General features: G+C 32.8%; 1 protein-coding gene across 1 annotated transcript in view; it reads left to right on the forward strand.

Moving 5' to 3' along the window:
* Positions 1 to 23815, forward strand: part of TECRL (trans-2,3-enoyl-CoA reductase like) — a 98527-nt gene that overhangs the window by 14877 nt on the left and 59835 nt on the right. The window contains exon 2 of the mRNA XM_045473893.1: positions 11973 to 12024. Within this exon, the coding sequence (XP_045329849.1) occupies positions 11973 to 12024 (52 nt within the window). The remainder of the gene's footprint in view (positions 1 to 11972; positions 12025 to 23815) is intronic.

Below are 23815 nucleotides of genomic sequence, written 5' to 3' on the forward strand. Positions count from 1 at the left end.
TCAGAGTGCATATTTACTTAGGACTATGAGGGCTGCTATCCTGGGCAGGTCCTTGTCTGAGGGGCTAATGTCAGGTTAAGATCACTGCAGGCTGCTTGGTCAAACAAAACAGACGGCAGAACAGCAATATCATGAAGTAGCTTAGCTAAACTCTTGATAAAACCTGCAGATGAACATAGTGTATTAGTTCTTATGAAGTTCACGATGAAGGAATTCTTAGTCTTTTCATGATCTAACAGTTCAAACAAACAAACAAAAAATAAAGATGATGCTTACATAATGTGTTTCTGAGAAATAATTTTGGTTTGGTATTTGGTATGCTTCTCTTTGATTTTTTTTTAAAGAAATTATATTTTAGGCATGTACTTTGTCCAGATTAACATTTTACTGTTACCTTTGGGTAGCCTGATAAAGAGCTATTAAAATCATCACATATCTCGTTGCTGTGATCTTAACGTTACTTAAGTGTAACATATTTTTCATCGCTATGGAAAGCTTTTTATAGGCTTTCCCACTCGGAATTATCTAGTAACAACCCTCTTTCTTGTACTATTACTCATAACATTAGTATTTAACAAATGAGCGGTAATTTAAGGCAATATTGAGAAATAAACATTCCACTTTTTGTTTTGTTTTTTAATTATCTAAAGGCTTCAGGGAAAGAAGTCTGAAGGTGCAATATCACAGATAGTGGAAACTGATACTGATATCATATAAAGCCTTTTAATATCCTCACAACACAAATTTGTGGGCACACATTTTTGCTTCTTAACAACACAGAATATAGCTGTGATGAAATTTCTATTTTTGCTAGAATCAGTGCAATGACAGAATGTAAGTTCCATGCAGTCCCAAATTATATTATAAAAAGTCAGTAATCTTAGATTTATGTATGTTTATACTGTGTCTTAACTTCTGCTGTGAAAACTATGCTGTTTGCTTGGCTACGTGATCAGAGCTCAAAGGTTTGGAGACGCAACCATTGTTTGAAGGTGATAGTACTCTTAAACTGTGTTCAATTGATCATTACATTCCTATAAGAATATCTTGCAAGGACATTATCCTAGAACATCATCTGCCTTTCTCTTCCCTCCCTCCTTCTTTCCTTCCTTCCTTCCTTCCTGTTTTTGTTGTTTTTCATATACATTGAAGAATATCGATCTTCCACTGTAATAAACCCTAGGAACACCAGCATGAAAAACAAATCAAACAAAATATGTTCCTTCCTCTTCAGACATCCGCTATAATTTGATGGATAATCACATGTAAATAGTCCAACACAAGATAATATAATACAAGCCAAAACAGAGGAATGAACAAGGTGCTGACTGAGTCCAAGGGGATGATGTTCTTTTTTACTTACTGCAGAAATTGAGAGAGGCTTTAGAAACCTCCTCCAGTTATAAACAGACCTGGCACACTGACGGATCATCCTGAGGATATCTCTAACAGTAAAGGGCAATCTCCTAAAGTAGAAATTATCTCTTCTAAATGCCTTATATCCTCAGCTTTTCAGGCTTTAACAGAAGGCATATGGCTATAGAGACACCTCTAGAGAATTTAAGAAGGAAGGCAAAGATGAATTCTCTACTCACTTAATAGTTTTCAAATGTGCAAACTTTTCGGGTTTCGTAACATTAGTATGTTATATTTTATTAGTGGATTTTTAAACTGACAGTCATCAAATAATTTCCAATCCCCAGTGATCTACTGGGATTCAACTAAGTAACCTGAGCCCACTGGTCACCACATTAAGCCTATGAATGTCACACTCATTTATTTTCCTATAAGAAGTTAGTTCCCTTTTAGAAAGATTTATTGTAAACTGCCTACTACATCTACATATAGAATATTTTATTTGAGAACTGATCTTACTCTTAAGTCAAGAATGTTGTACCTCTGCCTTCTTATAAACTCATCATTTTAACATCATTTGTGTGAGGTGTAAATTATCATCTGTCTTTTTTCTTACTGCAGTTTAACTTTTCTTATCACACATTTTCACCGCTTCCAAAATAAACATTTAATATTACTTCATGTTTGGGTGGTTCTGACTTTGCAATTACTGGTTATTTGATTTCTTAAAAATAAAAATGTAATGTAATTATTCATTTCTTTTAGGAAAACATATGATGAATTATTGGCTATGCAACTGAGTTTGTCGATACTGGTCTGTGCACCTTTGAATAATATTTTTATTATCTGCTTCTCATTAACTTTATTTAATAAAATCCATTTATAACCTGAACTTAATTTCATAAGGACTTTAACATAGAACGCTGAGACACTCAGACGAATGCTACTTCTTTGGAACAGATAGGAACATTCCAAAAAGCTTTCACTCTAAAATTCCTGAGAAACTGATTTTGCCTTAAGTTCTATTTCATGCAGAATTCTTTTAACTAGACATTATAAGAAGAACACAAACAGCAAGAACATCCACAAACATTGAGCTCTTGACTATAAAAAATAAAATCTGCTTTATTTCAAAATGGGAAGAACAAATCAGGTGGGTTTTCTTTTTACAACTGTAAAAAATGGATCCATAAATGTACTTATTTGTTTTTACTTTCAATCAGCATTTCTGGCATTACCCCGACATACTGTCTTTGTAGGCCTTTGTTGGTAATAGAATTCCTATGACTTAATGGCCCACGTATGTCATAATTTAAGTATGTAGGTACAGTTTCACTAAAATTCCTAATTTTTTAGGCTATTTCTTTTTGGGTCTGTATTGTGCTGTTATAGACAGAAACCTGGACTAACCACTTAGCTTGCTTCTGCACACAATGACATGATACCCCTTCTGCCAGATTACATCTCTTCTAATTACCCACATCATCCACCATCACATTCATCCTAAGAGGAAGGACCAACACGTGGAGGCCTATCATACATAATGCATGGGTGACGGAATGTGCTATTTTTTCAGATGCGCCCCTGCTGTTGCCTCATGGTTATTCATTTGGGAGATTGAAGACACCACACTCAGCAAGTGATTGCAAGATGATCGAAGTGTCTCTATCAGTAGAGAATTCATGTGTGGAGCTAATTATTTAATGAGCTGACAGTGAAAGTTTCGCCTTAACACAGTTTATCATTCTGCTTCAATTCTCTAAAATTTCTCCCTATTTGTACTACATTCAAGTAATCAGTAAAATCATTTTATTCTGTACATAATATATCCCCTCTCTGAACTTTACCATCCTACTTCAAATCATCATCGCTTCTAACATACAGACTGATCTACAGATACACAATATATGATACACAATATAAGTAGCAAAACAGTAAATATAGTATAATTTGTATCACCTGTAATTATAGCCCATACATGTTCCACAGTATCACCAGATACTGAATTTGGAATTTGTTATTATAGATGAAATCATTTTCTTTTTGCATTATCATTTTGTCACCTAGAGTCTGTTAAATTTACAGAAACCAGATCGATTCTTCTAAGAGTTACATCATGTCACTCCTCTGATGAAAACCCTCCAACAGCTACATATATCACTCAGAAGAAAATCCAAGCTACTCTTCCATATTCTAAAAGGTTATTCATTATCTTCCCACTCTCATCTCTCTCTCTGGTCATGCCTTTAACCAAGCTGTCCCTAACTCACTCTGCTCCAAACACATTGGCCTACTTGCTGTTTCTCAAATAATCTTGATATAGTGATCCCTCAGGGTCTGTGTATTTGATGTTACCTCTGTCTGAAAGAATCTTCTTCAATCTATCTGCATAGTTTGCTTTGTAGCTTAAGCCTTTGCTCATAACTTTACCTCCCTATCAGAATCATGTTTCTTCTTTCCATCATTCTGATCTGTTACCTCTTTTATGTTTTTTTCTTAGAACTTATCACCCTCAATGTAGGACATATGTATTTCTTAATTGTCTGTCTCATTTCTTGAAAATTGGTTACAATTAAATATTAGTTCAGTGTGTGCCATTATGCCATAGTATTTTAGAAAGTATATTCAGGTGTAAGACTGCATACATTTAACCCCTGCGTACATTTAATGTTTGCTTCTTATTGGCTGTGTGACAGGACACAGATCTCTTTTTCTTAATTTTTTTAATGCTTATTTATTTTTGAGAGAGAGAGAGAGAGAGACAGAGCACAAGCGGAGTAAGGGTAGAGAGAGAGGGAAAAACAGAATTTGAAGCAGGCTCCAGGCTCTGAGCTGTCAGGACCGAGCCCAACACTGGGCTTGAACTCATGAGCCATGATATCATGACCTGAGCTGAAGTAGGTTGCTTAACCAACTGAGCCATCCAGGGGCTCCTAGAACACAGATCTCTTAACATTTGAGTGCATCAGTCTCCTCTCTGTCAAATGGGGATAACGGTACCTTACTCTGGGTTGTTAGGAATTTAAATGAGCAACTGTTTAGAAAAGTACCCAGTACATATAAGACACTATGTAAATGCTAGCTATTATTTTAACACAGAACTAGAGAAACAGAAAGAGAGAGAGGTAGTTTTTTCACTCTGACACACACAAAGTTTACTGGTGCATAGTTGGTGCTCAATTAATATTTTTTTAAATGAAACAGCAAACTCCACACATATTTACCATATCATATTTGTTGTTAGCTTGGATCCTTTCTTTATTGCATTTTGTATTTCATGTTAATAAAATACAAATATGATTTGTATTTGTATAATGGATAATAATTGACTTGTTTTTAATTAACAATAATAAATATCTAAGCTATAATGCTTGGAATAAATATTATAAACTGCAATACATGATAGTGAACATTTTGACAAGTTTTTTTTAACCCATATTAGTTAATTTATCAGTTGTATAACTTTTGAAAGACGTTCATATTTCATGACCACAGTTTCCTAGTTTTTTAGAAAGTCTGTGTCAGGGTACCTGGGTGGTTCAGGGGTTTGACTATCCAACTCTTGATTTCAGCTCAGGTCATGATTTCACAATTCTTGGGATGCGGGCGGCTCTGCACTAAGAGTGCACGGGGGGATGGAGGACCTGCTTTAGATTCTCTCTCTCTCTCTCTCTCTCTCTCTCTGCCCCTCGTTACATGCATGTGCACACACTCTCTCTAAAAAAAAAAAATTCTCAGTGTCATTACTTCATAAGATTGTTTACAATGTTCCGGTGCCTCCCTGTATAGACCTTAAAGTAGTACCTACAATGGCAAATACTCATTACATTTTCCTCCAGCCCCTACCTTCACCTTTTCTATCTGCCTCCACTACGTGGTGTACCACAGTAAAGAATGAGGTTTGAACCAGGCTATTTGCACTCAAAGTCCATTCTTGTACACTTGTTAGCGGTGTCACCCAGACAAATTACTTAACCACTTGGAGTCACAGTTTTCTTATATGTAAAATGGAAATAATAGTATTATATCTAAAGCCATAAAGATGGCGTGTGATTTAAATTATTGAAGAAAGGTAAAGGTCTTGGAATTGTGTTGGACTCTACTTGAGCATTCACTGATGTTACTTATGACGGCTAGCATTATTCCTAATGGCTTTCAAAGTTGTTTCTCCATTACATATGAATTTAAAAAAAATGAGATAAAAGATTTAATTACAATATAGCACTAGCTAGCAAACACACTTCAGTGATGAAAAATGGTAATTTACATCAAAGTAATAGGGGATAGAATAACAAATAGTATATAGGAAATTGAAATTGACCTAAATTCTAGGTTTCAATAACATTCAGTTTCTTTGAGGTCCATAGTAGGACACTTTACGTCCAGGAGAGAAGTGGTACAACTACTACCCATATCATACTTTTTATCCCAGTTTCCTGGTGGATTTAATGATAACATTTTGTGTACACTTAAAATTGTCTTCATTGTGATTATAAATTATATGGTTGCCTTTTCTGCATTTAAGCCTGTGAGAAAAGTATGCTCTAAAAGCCTATATCCTGCATGACTACTTTTGAAAGAAATTGATAAAAGTTATTTTTTAAAAATACTAGCTCTACAGTAGTGGGGACAATGATGTTGTTAGAATCTGCCTTGGAAATAAGCAATGTTCCATATGATGTTGGCTTCATCAGTGTAGATCCCAGAGTGAGGAAAATGCACAGTAGACCCCACTTTATACCATGAGGAACAGCGGCTAAGCTGCCTGCCATATTCAGTGGAAGAGAAATTTTGATTATTCTCTGCAGCCATGATTTTATGGACACTAGACACAGCGTGGCACATTGGTGATGGAGGTAATTTTATAATTCACATAACAAAATAGCTAATATTCTATGACAGTGTTAAATCACTATATTGTATATCTGAAGCTAATGTAACACTGTATATTGACTAACTAGAATTAAGAAAAAATTGAAAAAGAAACAAAATAGTTGTTCTTACACTGATTTAACATCTCATGATATGGCTATTTTTATTTCTTTCATATGCCCAGAAAACTAATGTCTTGGTCAAGTATAGAAAGTATAGACCTTATGTGAAGAAGGGAAACTAAAATTATATTTCAAATCCTACCCCCCTTTCCCCCACACACTAAAGGGACCTGTATTTTCCAACTACTATTATATACACAGATATATGCAATACTATTTGAAATCTGTAATATATAACATATCTACATTTCGATATCTATACCTATCTATCAAGAGGGTAGATAGATACATGAGGACACAGTGTGTGTATTTTGAATGTAAGGGACAGAGGACCAAATATTTGATAACCAGAAAGGTAAACTCTGGTAAATGTTAGTGTTGTTTATTAAGAACTTTGGCTCATTCTCAACACAGGAAATAGGTAAAATTAAATTTACTTACTTCTTCGAAGTAACTTATTTGTGCTGTGAAATGAAGGTGAAAAGCATGCATTTATTTTCTGAGGGAAGCTTTCAGAACATAATCTAATTTCACCACTTTTTTTTTTTTTTTTAACTTCTGCCTTGGAAATAAGCAATGTTCCGTATGATGTCGGCTTTGTCAGTGTAGATCCCAGAGAGAGGAAAGTGCACAGTGGATCCATCAGCCGGTCTGTAATATACTGTGGTGTGTGTGAAAAATAAGCATGTGTTGTTCTAAACCACTATTTCTGGTGCAACCTATTTTGAAAGTATGTTCAATTAAACTTGAATTAAAATGAGTAAATCTTTTTAAAAAGATAATTTAAATAATAGAAATCATTTCTTGATTTTGTCACTTCTTTATTAAAGGTCATTTTATCATTAGAAAAACTTACAACAAAAATAAAGATTTTCTATGTCATTGTCATTTTTTTTCCTCTTCCACTTAAAGCTGTAAGGCGGGACTATATCAAACTTATGGAAATCATCAACAAAATAAAAAGGCAATGTATGGAATGGGAGAAAACATTTGCAAACCACATATCCAATAAGGGGTTTATATATAAAATATACAAGGAGTTCATACCACTCAAAGCAAAAGAACAAATAACCCGATATAAAAATGGGCAAAGCAGTTAAAAACAGGTATTTTTTTCCAAAGAAAACATATACATTGTCGACGGACACGTGAAAAGATGTCCATCATCACTAATTATCAGGCAAATGCAAATTAAAACCACAATGAGATATCACCTTAGAACTGTTACAATGGCTATCTTCACAAACACAAAAGATAACAAGAATTGGCCAGGATGCGGAGTGAAGGGAACCCTGTACACTGTTAGTGGGAATGTAAATCAGTATAGCCGCCATGGAAGACAGTATGGAGTCTCCTCAAGAAACTATAAATGGAACTATCATATGATCCATTCATTCAATTTTGGGGTGTATACTAAAAAAAACAGCAAACTCATTATCTCAAAGAGATATCTGCATTCCCATATTTATTACAGCATTGTTTACAAAAGCCAAGATATGGAAATAACCTAAGGGTCTATCAACAGTTGAATGAATAAAGAAAAATGTGATATATATATATATATATATATATATATATATACACACACACACGTATTTTATATATCTGTGCGTGTGTGTATATGTATATATGTATAAATATACATATATATGATATAATGAAATATTTTTTACCAACCAAAAAAAGAAATTTTGTGATTTACAATAACATGGATAGAGCTGGAGGGCATTATGCTAAGTTAAATAAGCCAGACAGAGAAAGACAAAGACTGTATGGTATTATTTATGTATGGAATTTTAAAAAGTGAACTCATAGAAACAGAGAGTAGAAAAGCGCTTGCCAGGAGCTGGGGGGACGGGTAGGGGAAATAAGGACAGATTGGTAAAAGGGTACAAAATTTCAGTTATACGATGAATAAAGTCAGAGAATCTTTCATATAACCTGAGGACTATAGCTGATGACCCCGTATCATGTAATCGAAATTTGCTAAGAGAGTAGAACTTAAATGTCCTCAGTAAAGACAAAAAAAGTGAGCTGATACTTGTATTAATTAACTCAGTGGGGGTAATTCTTTAAGTGTACAAGTATGTCAAATCATTATGTGGTACATTTTACCTTACCATTTAATCTGTCAATTATACCTCAATACAGCTGAAAATTTTTAAATTAAAAATTTGTATTTTAGTTACAATCTGAAGATTACTTATTAGTAAAATAATATTTGTTTACTCTGAAAACTCCCTGTCCACTCTGAGTGAAATATATGAAATATATGCAAGTACCTATTCCATTTACTAATGTAAAACCTTCTAATGGAAATGCTTAGAGGCATATTTTGCACTTTCCTGAATTAACCAATCTAAAAATTGATTCTTTAGGCTAGTATTTTTTCTTATGTCTCAAAAACCAGGGATGGAAAGCTCGTGCCATTTAGCTACCCTGCACTAGATATCGTGTGTGTGTGTGTGTGTGTGTGTATTTTCATGCCTCAGCATCTATTCATTTCGATTCAGTTTATCTTTTATTCTGTTTTTCTGTGTCTTTACCGTTGGACACATTTCTTTTCTAAACAAAGTTTACTGACAAATTTTGGTTTGTACATTGCAATTACAGTCAAATGAATTTCAAAGAGGTTGTTGTTTTTCCTTCTCCCTTAATTTTCATTCTTTAAGCAGGATAAACAGTATTCTGAAGACATCTGTTCACTTCAAGGAGTTCCTGAGAAAGTAGCTGAAATATAGTTCTAAAAAGTAGCAATAGTACAAAAATAGGTTTTTTGTGTGTGTGAAATAATGCAGTATCTTTGTAGGGGGCAAATTCAAACAAATCCTAGATTTCACTTGAACGTGAAAAGCTTTTTCCAACTAAGTCCATCAATTTAAATTGTTGGATAAAGGATAATGACCCAAAACTCAATCATGATCACTTGAAACTTAGAAATAAATATTTCATTCAACTAACAAACACCATTTACCTTGTCTACTTAACATTTTAAGATTAATTTTCTCTAATGAGAGAGAAACATTAATGAAGGGAATTTCAGGATTTCAGATGTCGGAATACTTATGTGTCCCATCTGCACAATCAATTGTGATTTATAAAAGGAATAAATTATTGTGATGATAGTTCATCCTTTTTAAGAGGTATTAAAACTGGCTAAAAAGTAGAAGTTGTTATGAATAAACTTCCTGATGGAGCTACAGAGACATCAGTTTTAGTAATCAGAAAGTCTTATATGCTCTGTTAATTATCATCTTATCCTCTCTCTGTGCTCCGAGTGCAACTGGAGGAGTTGATCAAACACAGTCTTGTGGCTAATTGAGCATTGCTGTCTGGATCATTTAATAGTTAATTATTTTTTTTCTTCTGTATTTGACTAAAATTGTTCCATATAGGGCAGTTCTCAAAGATTTATTCAAAATCAGCATTTTTCTAACATGTGAAAGTCAAATGTAATTTTTAAAATTGAAAAGTAAATTACAAACTTGGTTAAAAGCTTGCAAAAAAATCCATTTCCACTTGTAGGTTTCCTTCAGGAGAATATCATTTTAGTCTTGATAATTTGCAAATTCAGAGAAAAAAATGCACATATCAAATTAGATTTTTACTTAAGTGATTATACTTGAAGGAAAGCATAGAAGTTTCCACGGAAATCTACTTGAGAAAGATTTCATACCGAATTAAAAACCTTCTGTTTGGGGGACACCTGGTTGGCTCAATTGGTTGAGCCTCTGACTCTTGGTTTCAGTTCAGGTCATGATCTCACAGTTTCCTGTGTTTGAGCCCAGAGTCAGGCTTTGTGCTAGCACAGCCTGCTTGGGATTCTCTATCTCCCTCTCTCTCTCTCTCTGTCCCTCCCCTGCTTAGCCTGTCTCTGTCTTTCTCAAAATAAATAAATAAACTAAAAAAAATCTGTTTCTATATGACTTTATACTCACAGCTTTATTTTTTATTTCAACAAAAGTGGCTTAAACTTTACCGTATGCTATCTGGTGCACTAAATGTTGAAACACAGACTAAAATAACACCGGGGCATTCTCTTCAAGGATGTGATTGTCAGAACAATCAGCCTGTAGACACAAGATCATATGCCTTCATAAAGTGATAGCAGAGCAACAGCAAACTCTAATTGAGGAGCTATTGATCATGAAAATTATTTGTTTTTCCTTATTAGACGGCCCTTGAAATGTGTGGTGGACAAGTATTAGTTACTCTAGAAAATAGTATGCGGATTTTAGGCATCCTTATCAGAGGAAACCAGGAAACTGTGAGAGAAAACAATGAACAATGTTGAAACAAAGCTCCATGTTTTATAAAATGTAATTCAAATATAAAAGTTAAATTATCAAAATTAAAATGAAATATTTTATATTCACGTGTCTATTCATTGCCCTCTCTAAAAACTGGTTTACAAATATTTTCTATTATCTTCCAAGCAAGAGCAGTATTATAAAATATTTGAAATTTTCATACACATAGCTTCTGTAAGGGCTTTTGTTATATATAGCATATCCAAAATAGGGATTAATATCATCATTCAGTGATTAAATCTTAGAACTTTTTTATTTAGTGGATCATATACGTAGAAGAAATCAGAAAAAAAATTTCTATGAATAGTATAGGATACCATGGTTATAGGTGTTTTAATCAGAGTGGATTATGATAAAATAAATGCATTCCTTGTTATACATTTAATGTTTAATTAAATATTAAATATAATATAATGTTAATAAGAACTGCCTGGGGCATTATTATGGGCCACCCTTCATGCATTTTTATTTTTCGCTTCACTTCTCAAAACAGCTATAAGATTTTAATGCAGCAATAAAATAAATCATTAACATAATATTCTATATGTGTTTTGAGAAAGGAAATATATTTTCTTATATGATCATGAATATGTCCTTTGCTATAGACTTTGAAGTATTTTGGGTTTTTTTCATAAGGAACCAGATGCAGAGGGAAATTGATTTGCAAGTTTGATGTGAACCAAGTCAGACAGTCAAAAAATGTGATGGCTTGAGGTGTCTAAATAGAACTCTCATCCTCATGAGTTTTGCAATTCTGATGAATCCAAATAATATATCTAACATGAATTTTGATGGACCTATAGCAATTTTGGTTGGGGGTTTTGATAACATAACTAATGAGGGGGCTTGGATAGGATTTTTTTTCTGATGATATGCTGAAATAAACATTTCCCTCTTTGCCCACATACATCAATTTCATATGCTGAAGCCCTCTGCTATATACCTTTTTACCTTCTGTCTATCTTGTATATTTATTCATATTTTAATTGAGATTCTCATCAGTTTGGGAGCCAGAAATTGAATATTATGGGCAGAGAAGATTAAAAAATATATTTTAGAGACAAACACTTGGATAAACTCATACAATACCACCATTATTGCTATGTACAAAAAAAAAATTTAGGAAAAGGCATATTGACTCAGTATTTCAAGGTTGTCAAAGCAGCAGTGACAAAAAGCCAAACAAAACACACTAGTTATTTCATAATAATTTTACACTTTATTATTTTATGTTTTCTTCTCAAATATATAGCGAACAAATAGATACTTTTTTTCTTACAATTCTTTCAATATGTTTTCTTTTTCTTTTCAGGTGATACAAACATCTACTATTCATGATGTTAAACAAAAATTCCACAAAGCATGTAAGTTTTATATATAATCTAGAATTTATGTTACAGTTTTCTCAATTTGGTTCAAATTTATCTGTAAAAATAAGTTCAATGTTATGATAGAAAGGGTGTATGGAAACCATAATTTTACATGAAATTCAGAAATAGTATGGTAAATACTTCTTGACTATAAATACTGTGTTTTCATATCTAACTCTCTTATCCACAATAGTTTTAGTTTTTCACAAAATTATTTTCTCTTTTATATTTGAACATATTTATTAAAACAGAAAACATCCTACATATGAGAATTCTTAACTGATAAAAAGTATTTATATGTAAACAAAATTCTGAACAAAAGTTTTACTGGGTGTGTTTATACTGGTCAAATCTATTCCACAAAGGAACTGTTTATACAATAAATTAAAAGTATACTATTTAATTTTATTAATAGCTAAATTTACCTAATTAAAGGTTTCATTATTACTGGAAATATTTATATGAGGTTTGTTCAAATTCAGGTTTTATTTTTAAACCTTTCCAGTAAAGTTTACTCATAACTTAAACATAGTGAACATGTCTATAATTACTAGGAGGCACTTTTTATGTACTCTAATTTTAAAGCAGTTTTAGATTCATAGCAAAACTAAGCAGAAAATACAGAGTTCTTATATACCCTCAGGTGTCACACATGCACAGCCTCCCCCATCAGCAGTTCACATCAGAATAGGGTATTTGTTACAATCTGTGAGCCTACACTGACACCTCATTATTTCCCAAAGTCTGTAGTTTATATTAGAGTTCATCCTTCGTATTTTACACTGTATGGTTTTTGCTAGCGAACATTTTCAATGTCTTGTATTTAGTTGAGCACTATTTCTTTTCTGAAAATGTTCTTAAAGTTTACAATTTAATGCTTTAAGCTATTTAAAAATACCTTACAGTAAAATAGGTAGAATTTTTAATAGGAATAGAAAGCATATACAGTATAGAATAGAATTATTTGACGGGGCGCCTGGGTGGCGCAGTCGGTTAAGCGTCCGACTTCAGCCAGGTCACGATCTCGCGGTCCGTGAGTTCGAGCCCCGCGTCGGGCTCTGGGCTGATGGCTCAGAGCCTGGAGCCTGTTTCCGATTCTGTGTCTCCCTCTCTCTCTGCCCCTCCCCCGTTCATGCTCTGTCTCTCTCTGTCCCAAAAATAAATAAATGTTGAAAAAAAAAAAATTTAAAAAAAAGAATTATTTGAAATATGCTTAACCCATTAAAAATTCTTCAAGAAGGTAAGTTTTAATATTCACCACAAAGATATGTAAGATTTGAGTATGCAGAAATAAGCCACAAAAGGATTATGGTAAGGAAAAGAGAACAGTGCAAAGTGCAAAGATTTGTCATGGAATTAATTTTCTAACTTGTAGCATGATAAAATTCCCTGTATATTTATGCTACTTCTAAATTATTGAAAAAATTCTCAAACTCCAAATTTGTGCCTTATCACCTACCATTATGTTAGCCATGTTATCCTGTTATTTACACAAGCATTTCTTTATTTATATATTAATGAATTTGTTTTGGGTTATTCCTGTCTTCACATAAAATATGGATCTCAAACTAGTAATTGAACTTTCATCTTTGGAAAGACTTAGACTAAACTTCTCTAATAAGGTGGTTTCAGAAAGTTTAGATTCTAGCAGTAAGTGAAAAGACACTTGAAAATTATGTTATTACTATAATGTAGAAAGTTGCAAGAAAAATGCTTGTATTTAAGTTAATAATGACAACATAATAAATATATGATTTCTATTATTGTCTGGAAATGAAGAAAAGAATCAAAAGCTAATGCATGTGTAGAAGGCATGTGAAGTTATCTTGATTACTATTTTCTGATTCCTTTTATAATAGTCTATAATATATATAGACATACATAACAGTTACAAGAAATGTTAAAATTTTTGAACCAGAAATTCTGTACTTATGTGGTCCAGAGCCTACTTCTAGTAATAAGTGAAGTTAAGTAGTTCATGAAAAATCTTAGAAATGTCCAGTATCAGAACTGGATAATTAAAAAATATGACAATAATGTGATTAGTTTTAATAGCTATATCAAGACTTGAGGATTTCTTGATGACTATTATTTTACTCGTTTTCTTAGGCATACTTCTAATCTTTAACAACTTTATGTAAACTGTGACTTTTTCATTTTTTAAAAATTACTGTTAATATCAAAAGTAGCCCATCACTTAAAGAAAAATAATATTCAGTAATTTTCATTTATTATATGTAGCCAACATGAAAAAATGCTCAATGTCACTAATTATGAAGGCAATGTAAATTACAACCACAATGTCATCACCTCATATCTCTCAGAATGGCTATTATCCAAAAGACAAGAAATAAAAAGTGTTGGTGAGGATTTAGGGTAAAGGGAACCCTCATGCCCTGTCGGTGGGAATGTAAACTGTGCAGCAACTGTGGAAAATAATACAGAGGTTCTGTGAAAAATTAAAAATAGAAAAAATAGAAATACTCTAAGATCCAATAATTCCACTTATCTGTATTATCTAAATAAAAGTGCTAATTCAAAAAGATAAATGCACCCCTATGTTTACACAGCATTATTTATAATAGCCAAGATATGAGAGCATAAGTGTCCACCTAAGTATCCATAAGTAGATGATGGATAGAAAAGATATGCTACTCACATACAGACTCACACACACTCACACACACACACACAAACATACACACACACACACAGGAATATTCCTCAGCCATTAAAAAAGAATATCCATTTGTAACAATGGTCTATTTATCTCTGGGTAGACCTAAAAAGAGTATTAAGCTAAGTGAAATAAGTCAGACAAAGGCAAATACCATATGATTTCAGCATATGATTCACTTTAAAATCTAAAAACCAAAACAAATGAACAAACACACCAAAACAGGAGACTCATAAATACAGAAAACAAGCTGATGGTTGCCAGAGGGATGAACAAAATAGGTGAAAGAGATTAAGAGGTACAATCTTGTATTTATGAAATAAATAAGACATGGGGATGTGGTATACAGCATAGGTAATAGTCAATAATATTGTAAAAACATTGTATGGTGACAGGTGGTAACTTTATATTGTAGTGATTATTTCATAATACATGTAAGTATTGAGTCACTATGTTGTATACCTAAAGCTTATATAATATTATGTGTCAATCATACTGCAATAAAAAAAAGAAATATAATATTCAAGCAATTTGCATTCATTATACTCTATTTCAAAAAAGTATTGGTCTTCAAGTTTTACAAAGCTCAAAAACACAATTTTTGCTATATTACATTACAGAGAATTATGTTAGTCAATTAAATTGGACATTATGTTTAATATATTTACCAAATAATAAAAAACAAGCAAAAAAGTGTTGCTAACACTAACAATTTTACAATGCTAAAAATGAAACAAAACAAAGTTATGTGTTGATTGCCTTAATATTTTATGTTTAACATATTAAATTTTTTTAACGTTTATTTATTTTCACAGAGACAGTGTGAGTGGGGGCCGGGGGGGGGGGTGTGGGGCAGAGAGAGGGAGACACAGAATCTGAAGCAGGCTCCAGGCTCTGAGCTGTCAGCACAGAGCCTGATGTGGGGCTTGAATCCATAAACCATGAAATCATGACCTGAGCCGAAGATGGATGCTTACCCAACTGAGCCACTCAGGCACCCTTATTTAGCATATTTAAAACCCAATAACATTAAATACCTTATTTTCATAAATATATTCCAATAATAACAATCATATATATATATGTGTGTGTGTGTATATATATATATATATTTATAGCTACAATTGTTAGATTTTTATCAAACTTACTTCTTTACTTTCTGACACCGAATAAATTTTTTATTACGACACTTCTGCTGGTGTTTATTTTTACGCCCTGCAGTTATAATAGGAATTGCTAATCTTGTAAAGAGAAAAACCAAACTCATCAGAGGAACTGGGTTTCCTGAGGGGAGAGTTCTCCTTATATGTCTTTTATCTCTATTCTGTGTTCTCTGTTCTCTTCGGTGTTTTGACTGATCTTGCTTTCTAGTCTCCCTATTATTTCTCTGACTTTGTGTCAGCTTTACATTTTTCTTAGTTGTATTTTAAAATTTTCTTTACTGTGATTTTTTTGTCCTGTATATGACTATCTTTTCCTCTCCCAGGGTTTCTAATTTCTTAGTTCTGCTGTACTATAAGAGTCATGTTTTAGATTACCCTGGAGACAGTATGGCCCTCAGACTAGTGAAAGAAATATTGAATAGGGAGAAAATTACAATGAAAATATTAGCAGCAAGGTAAGAGGAAAAGAGGAATGGTTTCATGAAAAAGTGATTCTGATAAAACTTTCAATTATATATATGCACACACACAGTTATCTATTTCTTAATGCACAAAAATTCATGCAATGCCTCAGCTGCAATACTCCACTAGCCTTTCTTTACCTCCATACATTTCTTTACTCACATTTGTAATTATTGTTCTTGATTGTATCTTGAAGCCTCTCCTATAGAGTCTCAAATATCATCATACTATATGTTGTGCTCCACTTACTCTCACATTCTCACAAAGATTGTGTAGAAGAATTAAACCTTGTTGTTAAAGCTGAACTGAAAAATTAAGAATCATTCAAGGTCCAGGTGACACTCTGACTAAAACTATGTGAATATTTTCTAAGATTTCAAAGGATTAAAAAAACCATCCATGTTAAAAACAAAACAAAACTCTATTACATAATCTGAGTAGCATTACCTTATTTCATGTTACTCAATTCAACAACTATTCCATGATTTCTTTATTTTAAGTTAAATTTAATTCTCTCTTGGGGTATAATATGACTTTATTAGAATAATTTTTTAATATTTTATGTTCTAAAAAATAATAGAACTCACAAAAAGCCACAGCCAACTGTGTGTATACTAATGTAAATCTGTAATGATGTAATCCATATTGTAGATCTAATCAATTGACAAAGTATTTGCCAGAATGACAAGTAAATTCCAGTGGAAAAATTCTGCCTGAATGTTATAAGTTATTTTGTTATGCTTTATAATACTCAAAATTATTTAAGTTCCTGTAGTCTAGACCTCCATAGAAGTGAGATGTATGCAATAGTTAGCATGGACAAAGCAGGAGATATATTAATAAAAATAATTTAAAGACTTGTCAAAGTAAAGGGCTAGTGAATACATGCTTTGGAGCTGTATCATTACTTGTCTTAGGAAGGAAGCCAAGGAATCTAAACCAGAAATTAGAAAATACCATTGCCGTACAAAGTTGTATAAAGGTAGAATTTCATCTAAACAGCTTTTTTTTAAAGAAAAAAAATCTTTTTTTTCAAATTTTTAAAAACTTTTACTGATTTTGTAGTTAAAGGTGATTTGCAACCACAAGATAAGGTGCTCTGAAAGCTATTACAACATCATCCATAATCTCTAAAAAGAAACTAACCATCAACCACTTATTGTGAATGATGACTTCTATGATTGTTTGATGGAGGTAAATACCATAATTACAATTAAGATGGATGAGACAAAAGCTCTCTAAAAATCTGATATACAAGGGAAGCCATTTTAGATTTCTTTTGAAGTCAATATGACTGTATACAAACTTTGTTTAAACAAAAAGCCTGATTTATGGCCCATCAAGCATCCATTGTCTACTTGCTTTGTAAATAAGTAGCCTAAAAGAAAACCATCTTGTCCTTAACATAACAATCAGTGCTCTTACTCCCTGCATTCCTTGATGTTAACACTTGTGATTCCTACCTATATGCTAATTTAAAAGCTTTTGAGCTTTTGCTAAAAAGTATGTAACTTTATAAAAACTTCCTTTTCCAGAACACTTTCTTCCCTGTGAAGAGCACGTTTCCCAGACCACTATTCTAACTTAGGGCAAATAAAGCTGTTTCTTATGTTTAGAGACTATAAAAAGTTCGTTCATTTTGTGTTGACACTGTTATGCCCAGAATTCATGATCCCCAAATACCGCCAGGGAGCCGAGTCTGATGTAAAAGCAAAAGAGCCTTTATTTGAGCTAGCTCCAGCTCAATCCCCTACCTGCACCAACGCAGTGGTGAGATACCTGGGAGAAAGAGCGAGTTTCAAAAGGACAAAGGTTTTATTGGGGCCTAGGGGCAGTTGGTGAGGTAATGGCTGTGGCCTCAGCCGATTGGCTGGGGAAGGGTCTGAGTCCTGTTAGGCAGGTGAGTAGGAGGTTACTCAAGGGGAGGAGGCGTGGTCAAGGTGAAGGACACAGAACAAGATGGAGTTGGCCGGCGTAGGCCCGCCCTTTCAGACACCAGTTTTAACGTTGGGTGAGATATAAAATTCAGTGAATATTTGAAGAATATTGAATGAGATCCAATCTTTATGCAGTAACTAAATCACATAACTTTCCCTAAATGTTTTTAACGTCACATCATAACTTGTATTTTCAAAGCTTATATCAAAGTTTGTACACAATTGACAAGAATAACCATGTAAAATTTTGATTCATGTGAGCATGTGTACAAATACTTTATGAATAGTTTCTTTCCAGATAATTCATCATAAATATTTTGGATTCTTATGTGAGACTAAAGTTTTAATACTTTTCTATTTTTTTTTTTTTTTATTTCAAGTAGTAAATACTTTTTTAGTGTTTCTAGATCAGGTTTCTTTTGAAATTATCAAAATAAATTAGGATGTGTGATATTTTGCTTTATAATAAGAAATATATATTTGGTTTTCCTCCCAGTTTTTGGCACAGAGCCTCTATAACTGTCCCTTGATACTTAAAACCTCTATTTCTCCTTCAAATGAATGTCACTTTGTTAAATTTCATATTTTCTGTCAATGATTATAGCACCATTTATCGTTGTTCTTTGGACATTTGAATCCCTTTAAAAAAAATTGTTGGGGCGCCTGGGTGGCGCAGTCGGTTGGGCGTCTGACTTCAGCCGGGTCACGATCTCGCGGTCCGTGAGTTCGAGCCCCGCGTCAGGCTCTGGGCTGATGGCTCGGAGCCTGGAGCCTGTTTCCGATTCTGTGTCTCCCTCTCTCTCTGCCCCTCCCCCGTTCATGCTCTCTCTCTCTCTGTCCCAAAAAAAATAAATAAACGTTAAAAAAAAAAAAATTGTTCATTAAGTTTAAATTTTCTCTTAGGCAGAGAATCCCTATTCTTTACCCCATGCTTGCTCATATCTCTTTATATTACTTGGAATAATCTTTCTATCTCTAAAAAATTCGCTAGGGGCGCCTGGGTGGCTCAGTCGGTTAAGCATCGGACTTCAGCTCAGGTCATGATCTCATGGTCTATGAGTTCAAGCCCCGCGTCGGGCTCTGTGCTGACAGCTCAGAGCCTGGAGCCTGTTTCGGATTCTGTGTCTCTCTCTCTGACACTCCCCTGTTCATGCTCTGTCTCTCTCTGTCTCAAAAATAAATAAACGTTAAAAAAAATTTTTTTTTAATATTCGCTAAATTATCAAGACATAAATGACTTTTTGTTCCATATGAGAATCCTTGATTTTTATACTCTCATTTTTAAGTTGAAATTATTATAGCTGATGTCACAGAGCTGTTGCTATCAAATATTGTGCTTTATAATATCTTTAGATGTCCTACTGTAGTTACCTTGCATTAACTTTCATAATAAGAAAAATAAATATAGTTAACTTTTATGAAATAGTCATTCTTTGTTATGAATATCCTAAGATATTTCTGTGCAGCAAATATTTAAAAATATCACAGCAATTTTATGATCATCTTATAGTATTCTGATTTTCATTTTACAGATAAGTCTTTTTAAAAGATTAGATAACTTGCCTGTGGTCACATAGCTAATTAAGTGGCAGAGCTGGAATTCAAACTCAGAAAATAGGGCTCTGTAACCTGTATTCGAACCACTAACCCCATCCATTGCCTTTTTTTTACTGAAGCATGTTTTTAATTATTTTTTAGGCAGAAATTCAAATAATACTTCTTTATTTTACTTCAGAAATACTATGGTTAGTCCTCATTTGCAAAAAGGAACTAATTCAAGAGTTTGTTTTACAAATTATGTAATGAATAATATTGCTATAAGTCTAAGTATAGTTCACAATTGGCTATAAAAACTGAAATCTCTGGGTAATGTTACATGACACCATAAGATCAACTATGAAATTAAAAACAATGATTAATATGAGTAAGAAGAATGAATGCAAATATGGTTTGTAATTGCTAATGGAATTTTCTCTTGTGAGATTGATCTAAGAATTAGATCAATGATCTAAGAATTAGATCTAAAAGAAGTTTCTGAAAGAAAAATCAAGTCATTTTATCCATGACCTCTGTGTTATCTATTAGTTGACAATACCAAGTTTCAATGATGTTTATAATCTACTTGTCTCTGCAGTTCAGAGCCTGGGGAAGGAGGGGCAGGGGAAGAAGCAAGAGAAAGAACAATGGAATTAGCAGACCAATTGTAGTTTCAGCCACATGAAGGGATTTATTTGTGACAGTTGAAATGCATATAATTCTTTGCCGAAAGGCCAGGGAGATATAAACAATGCTAAACTTTGAAAGGTTCAAGGAGAATAACTCAAAACAAAGATAACACAGTAGAAGGATTTATGACACATCATATAGAATAATGAGTATTCTCTAGGCAATCTGAAGGAGCCTCCTGGACAAGACTGTATAATTCCCTGATCTCTCAATGAAAGAAGCTAGAAAAATGATAAATGTAACCAAGGGAAGAAGTGGCAGAATTTTTATATTAAAAAAGCTCTCCACTCCTACCTCTATAAGTGGCTAACGTTCTTTTTCTAATAGTTTCTTCAGCAACAGAAATTATGAGCTTTATCAATAATTTAAATGAAGAAATGGAGTGATCTGGCAGATTATTCAGTCGGGTAACAGTCAATGTTGCATTTTGGGGAAGCTATGGGAATTAAGTGGCTATTTCACTTCTAGAAATCTAATCACCAAAGTCCAGTAAGACCCTTGGCCAGGGAGAGAAATACCACCATTGTTTTAATATTACATGTAGATTTCAAGATTGAGATAAGTTAATAAATTAATAAGTTAACATTGATGTTCTGGTCACTGAAGAACTTCTAACAAATTTGCCAAATGGCACACAAAAAATAGGTTATATGGACAAAAAAGGTCTTTCAGGTAACTGCATTCTTGATGAACCTCATACAAAATATTTCAGGAAAAGAATAAATTTTTATGAAATATATTTAACCCATTTAAAATTTAACAGGATTTTCAAAATATCTCTCCTTTATTTACCATACTGTATACATCATTTGACAATTTTATCCCACATATTGTTAATTTTCCTTCAGTAAAGAAAGAATTGTATAATTTGAAGCCAAATAATACTTGGTAATTAAAAAAAAATTTGTTTCACAGAAAATGTTTTATAAGTTTCCACATGATTACCTCACAAAATAATAGTTTAAATTTTTTTGTGTTTTCACTTTTAGCTTTAAGAAAAAAATTTTTTTACTACTTGAGTACCAAAAATTATTTCATTCAACTTAATTCAACAAATACTCATTAATAAAGTTAAACGATCAGGTACTATGCTATACTACTAAAGATAATATTCATAGTGTAGCCATTGTCTAGTATGGTTTTTTGGCATACTAAAACACTATGTGTATGCACACAAACATATACACATACATACACAAATTGAATGACTTCCCAGAATTGATTAATGTTGAATTCATTAGTTAAAAATAATTAAAATTTTATTTTACATTAATGTTAGTAAATGTTACTTTGTGTGTCCACACATGCTCTCTGGATTCTTAAAAGTAGTTGACAGGATATACCTAACTTTCTTTCCTTTTAGTATATTTCAAAATAGTTTAACAACTTATATATGTTAATGGAGAGAAATGTCAAATCTTCAAAAAACAAAAGTAGTTCTGAAAGAAGATTGCTTCCCTAATATTGAAATTTTAGAGAAATTGATGATTCATTTCCTGTTAAAGTGGCAAATTGAGATTAAAAAAAAAGAAACTAAAGAATGTATCATCTACCAATATATTAAGGGCTGCAAACATTTTGAGATAAAAATATTTTGAAAAGAAATCTCTCAAGTCTATTCTATTATAGTGTATATAGGTACTATAAATCACAACGTGTAGTAATATATTGTTCAAAACATGGTTTTTAATGATACCTCATTAATGTTTTCTATTATGAAATTCAGATAATGATATATAGAATAATATAATTTTGTTCTCTCTAACTGCCCTTGCTATATGTACCTCTCAATTTTTCTTTTTTTTCTTTATTTTATTTTATTTTTTTTTTTACTTAAGCCCATATTTTCTTTGTGGTTTCAATTCAAATCATAGTGTAAGCCACTGGCACATATCAATGTCCCAGGTGTTGAAAATAGACCTCTTCTTATTGTAACTACTTTAAAATACTCGTCAAATTTACATTGCTATATACTTAATATCATCAGAAACTCACATAAATGTTGAAAATTCAATTTACCTATGTGATGTATTACTGTTTGCAGAATCTTAGATCAAAGCGTTAGGAAGGGATGGCCATTTTGCCAGTCAAGATTCATGTAATACAACTGTCATGACTAATACAATTCCTAAAGTGCATGAGGTATGATCCTGTCTGTAAACTGTTTTGTCTCTCATTATGGCACAACGTTTAAGCCTGTGTATTGCTATGCAATGTCAGGGCTATTTTGATTCATCTTTCATGACATGCTGATATTCCCAAAGCGTGATATTATGAAATAGTTTTGTTGTATAATATGCAAACATCAAAATAGTTGGGTTAGCAATGTTGGAACTTGAGCAAGTGCCTACAATATAAATTCACCAAATATCAGAAGAGATAGATTATCTATAGCACATGATTGATTTCCAATTTATATTTGAATATGTGAGTGTGTGAAGAAATTTAAATTCAAAAGGAGACAGATATCGGGACAGTGAAATATCTGGACTGGTTAATATACTGTATAAGGGAGTATTCTCAAAATGCGAAACCAGAAAGCACACACAGCACTAAAGCCACCGGTACAAAATCAAAGATCATCTTGCAAACTTTAATGCACAAGCAATGGTTTTTTTTTCTTTTTTTCTTTTCCTTTATTTCTTCCTCTAAAAATTGTTTTGGCTAACCAAAAAAAAATTGGTTAAATTGCAATCATTAGCAGGATTATAGATGAGTAATATAAAACAAGGGAATCTATTAAGACATAGCTTACTCTTGTAGTATTAATCTTCTCATTTCTGAGAAAATTTTCAGAAAGACATGGAATGCATCACAGTGGAATTTTATGTAAATGATCTAAAAACAAGCACATGAGCTTTTAAAATGGTTCATTAATGACACTTCATCATTACAAGGAAATGTCTAAAATGAGTTATTTGTGCTTATATATTTTGTCATCTATCTAGTTGGTTTAAAAATATCTTTCATTTTGGGGCGCCTGGGTGGCTCAGTCGGTTAAGTGGCCGACTTCGGCTCAGGTCACGATCTCGCGGTCCGTGAGTTCGAGCCCTGCGTCGGGCTCTGGGCTGACAGCTCAGAGCCTGAAGCCTGTTTCGGACTCTGTGTCTCCCTCTCTCTGACCCTCCCCCATTCATGCTCTGTCTCTCTCTGTCTCAAAAATAAATAAATGTTAAAAAAAAAAAATCTTTCATTTTTCAAATTTCATAAAATATGTCATATTCAAAGTTCCTCGGACCCTATTACAAATCCCTTGAAAATATAATCTGCATGTTAAATTCAGATGTGCTAAAATGTACCACAATGTTTTTATAATCCCA

Source organism: Leopardus geoffroyi, chromosome B1 (assembly GCF_018350155.1).
Source record: "Leopardus geoffroyi isolate Oge1 chromosome B1, O.geoffroyi_Oge1_pat1.0, whole genome shotgun sequence".
Lineage (NCBI taxonomy): Eukaryota > Metazoa > Chordata > Mammalia > Carnivora > Felidae > Leopardus > Leopardus geoffroyi.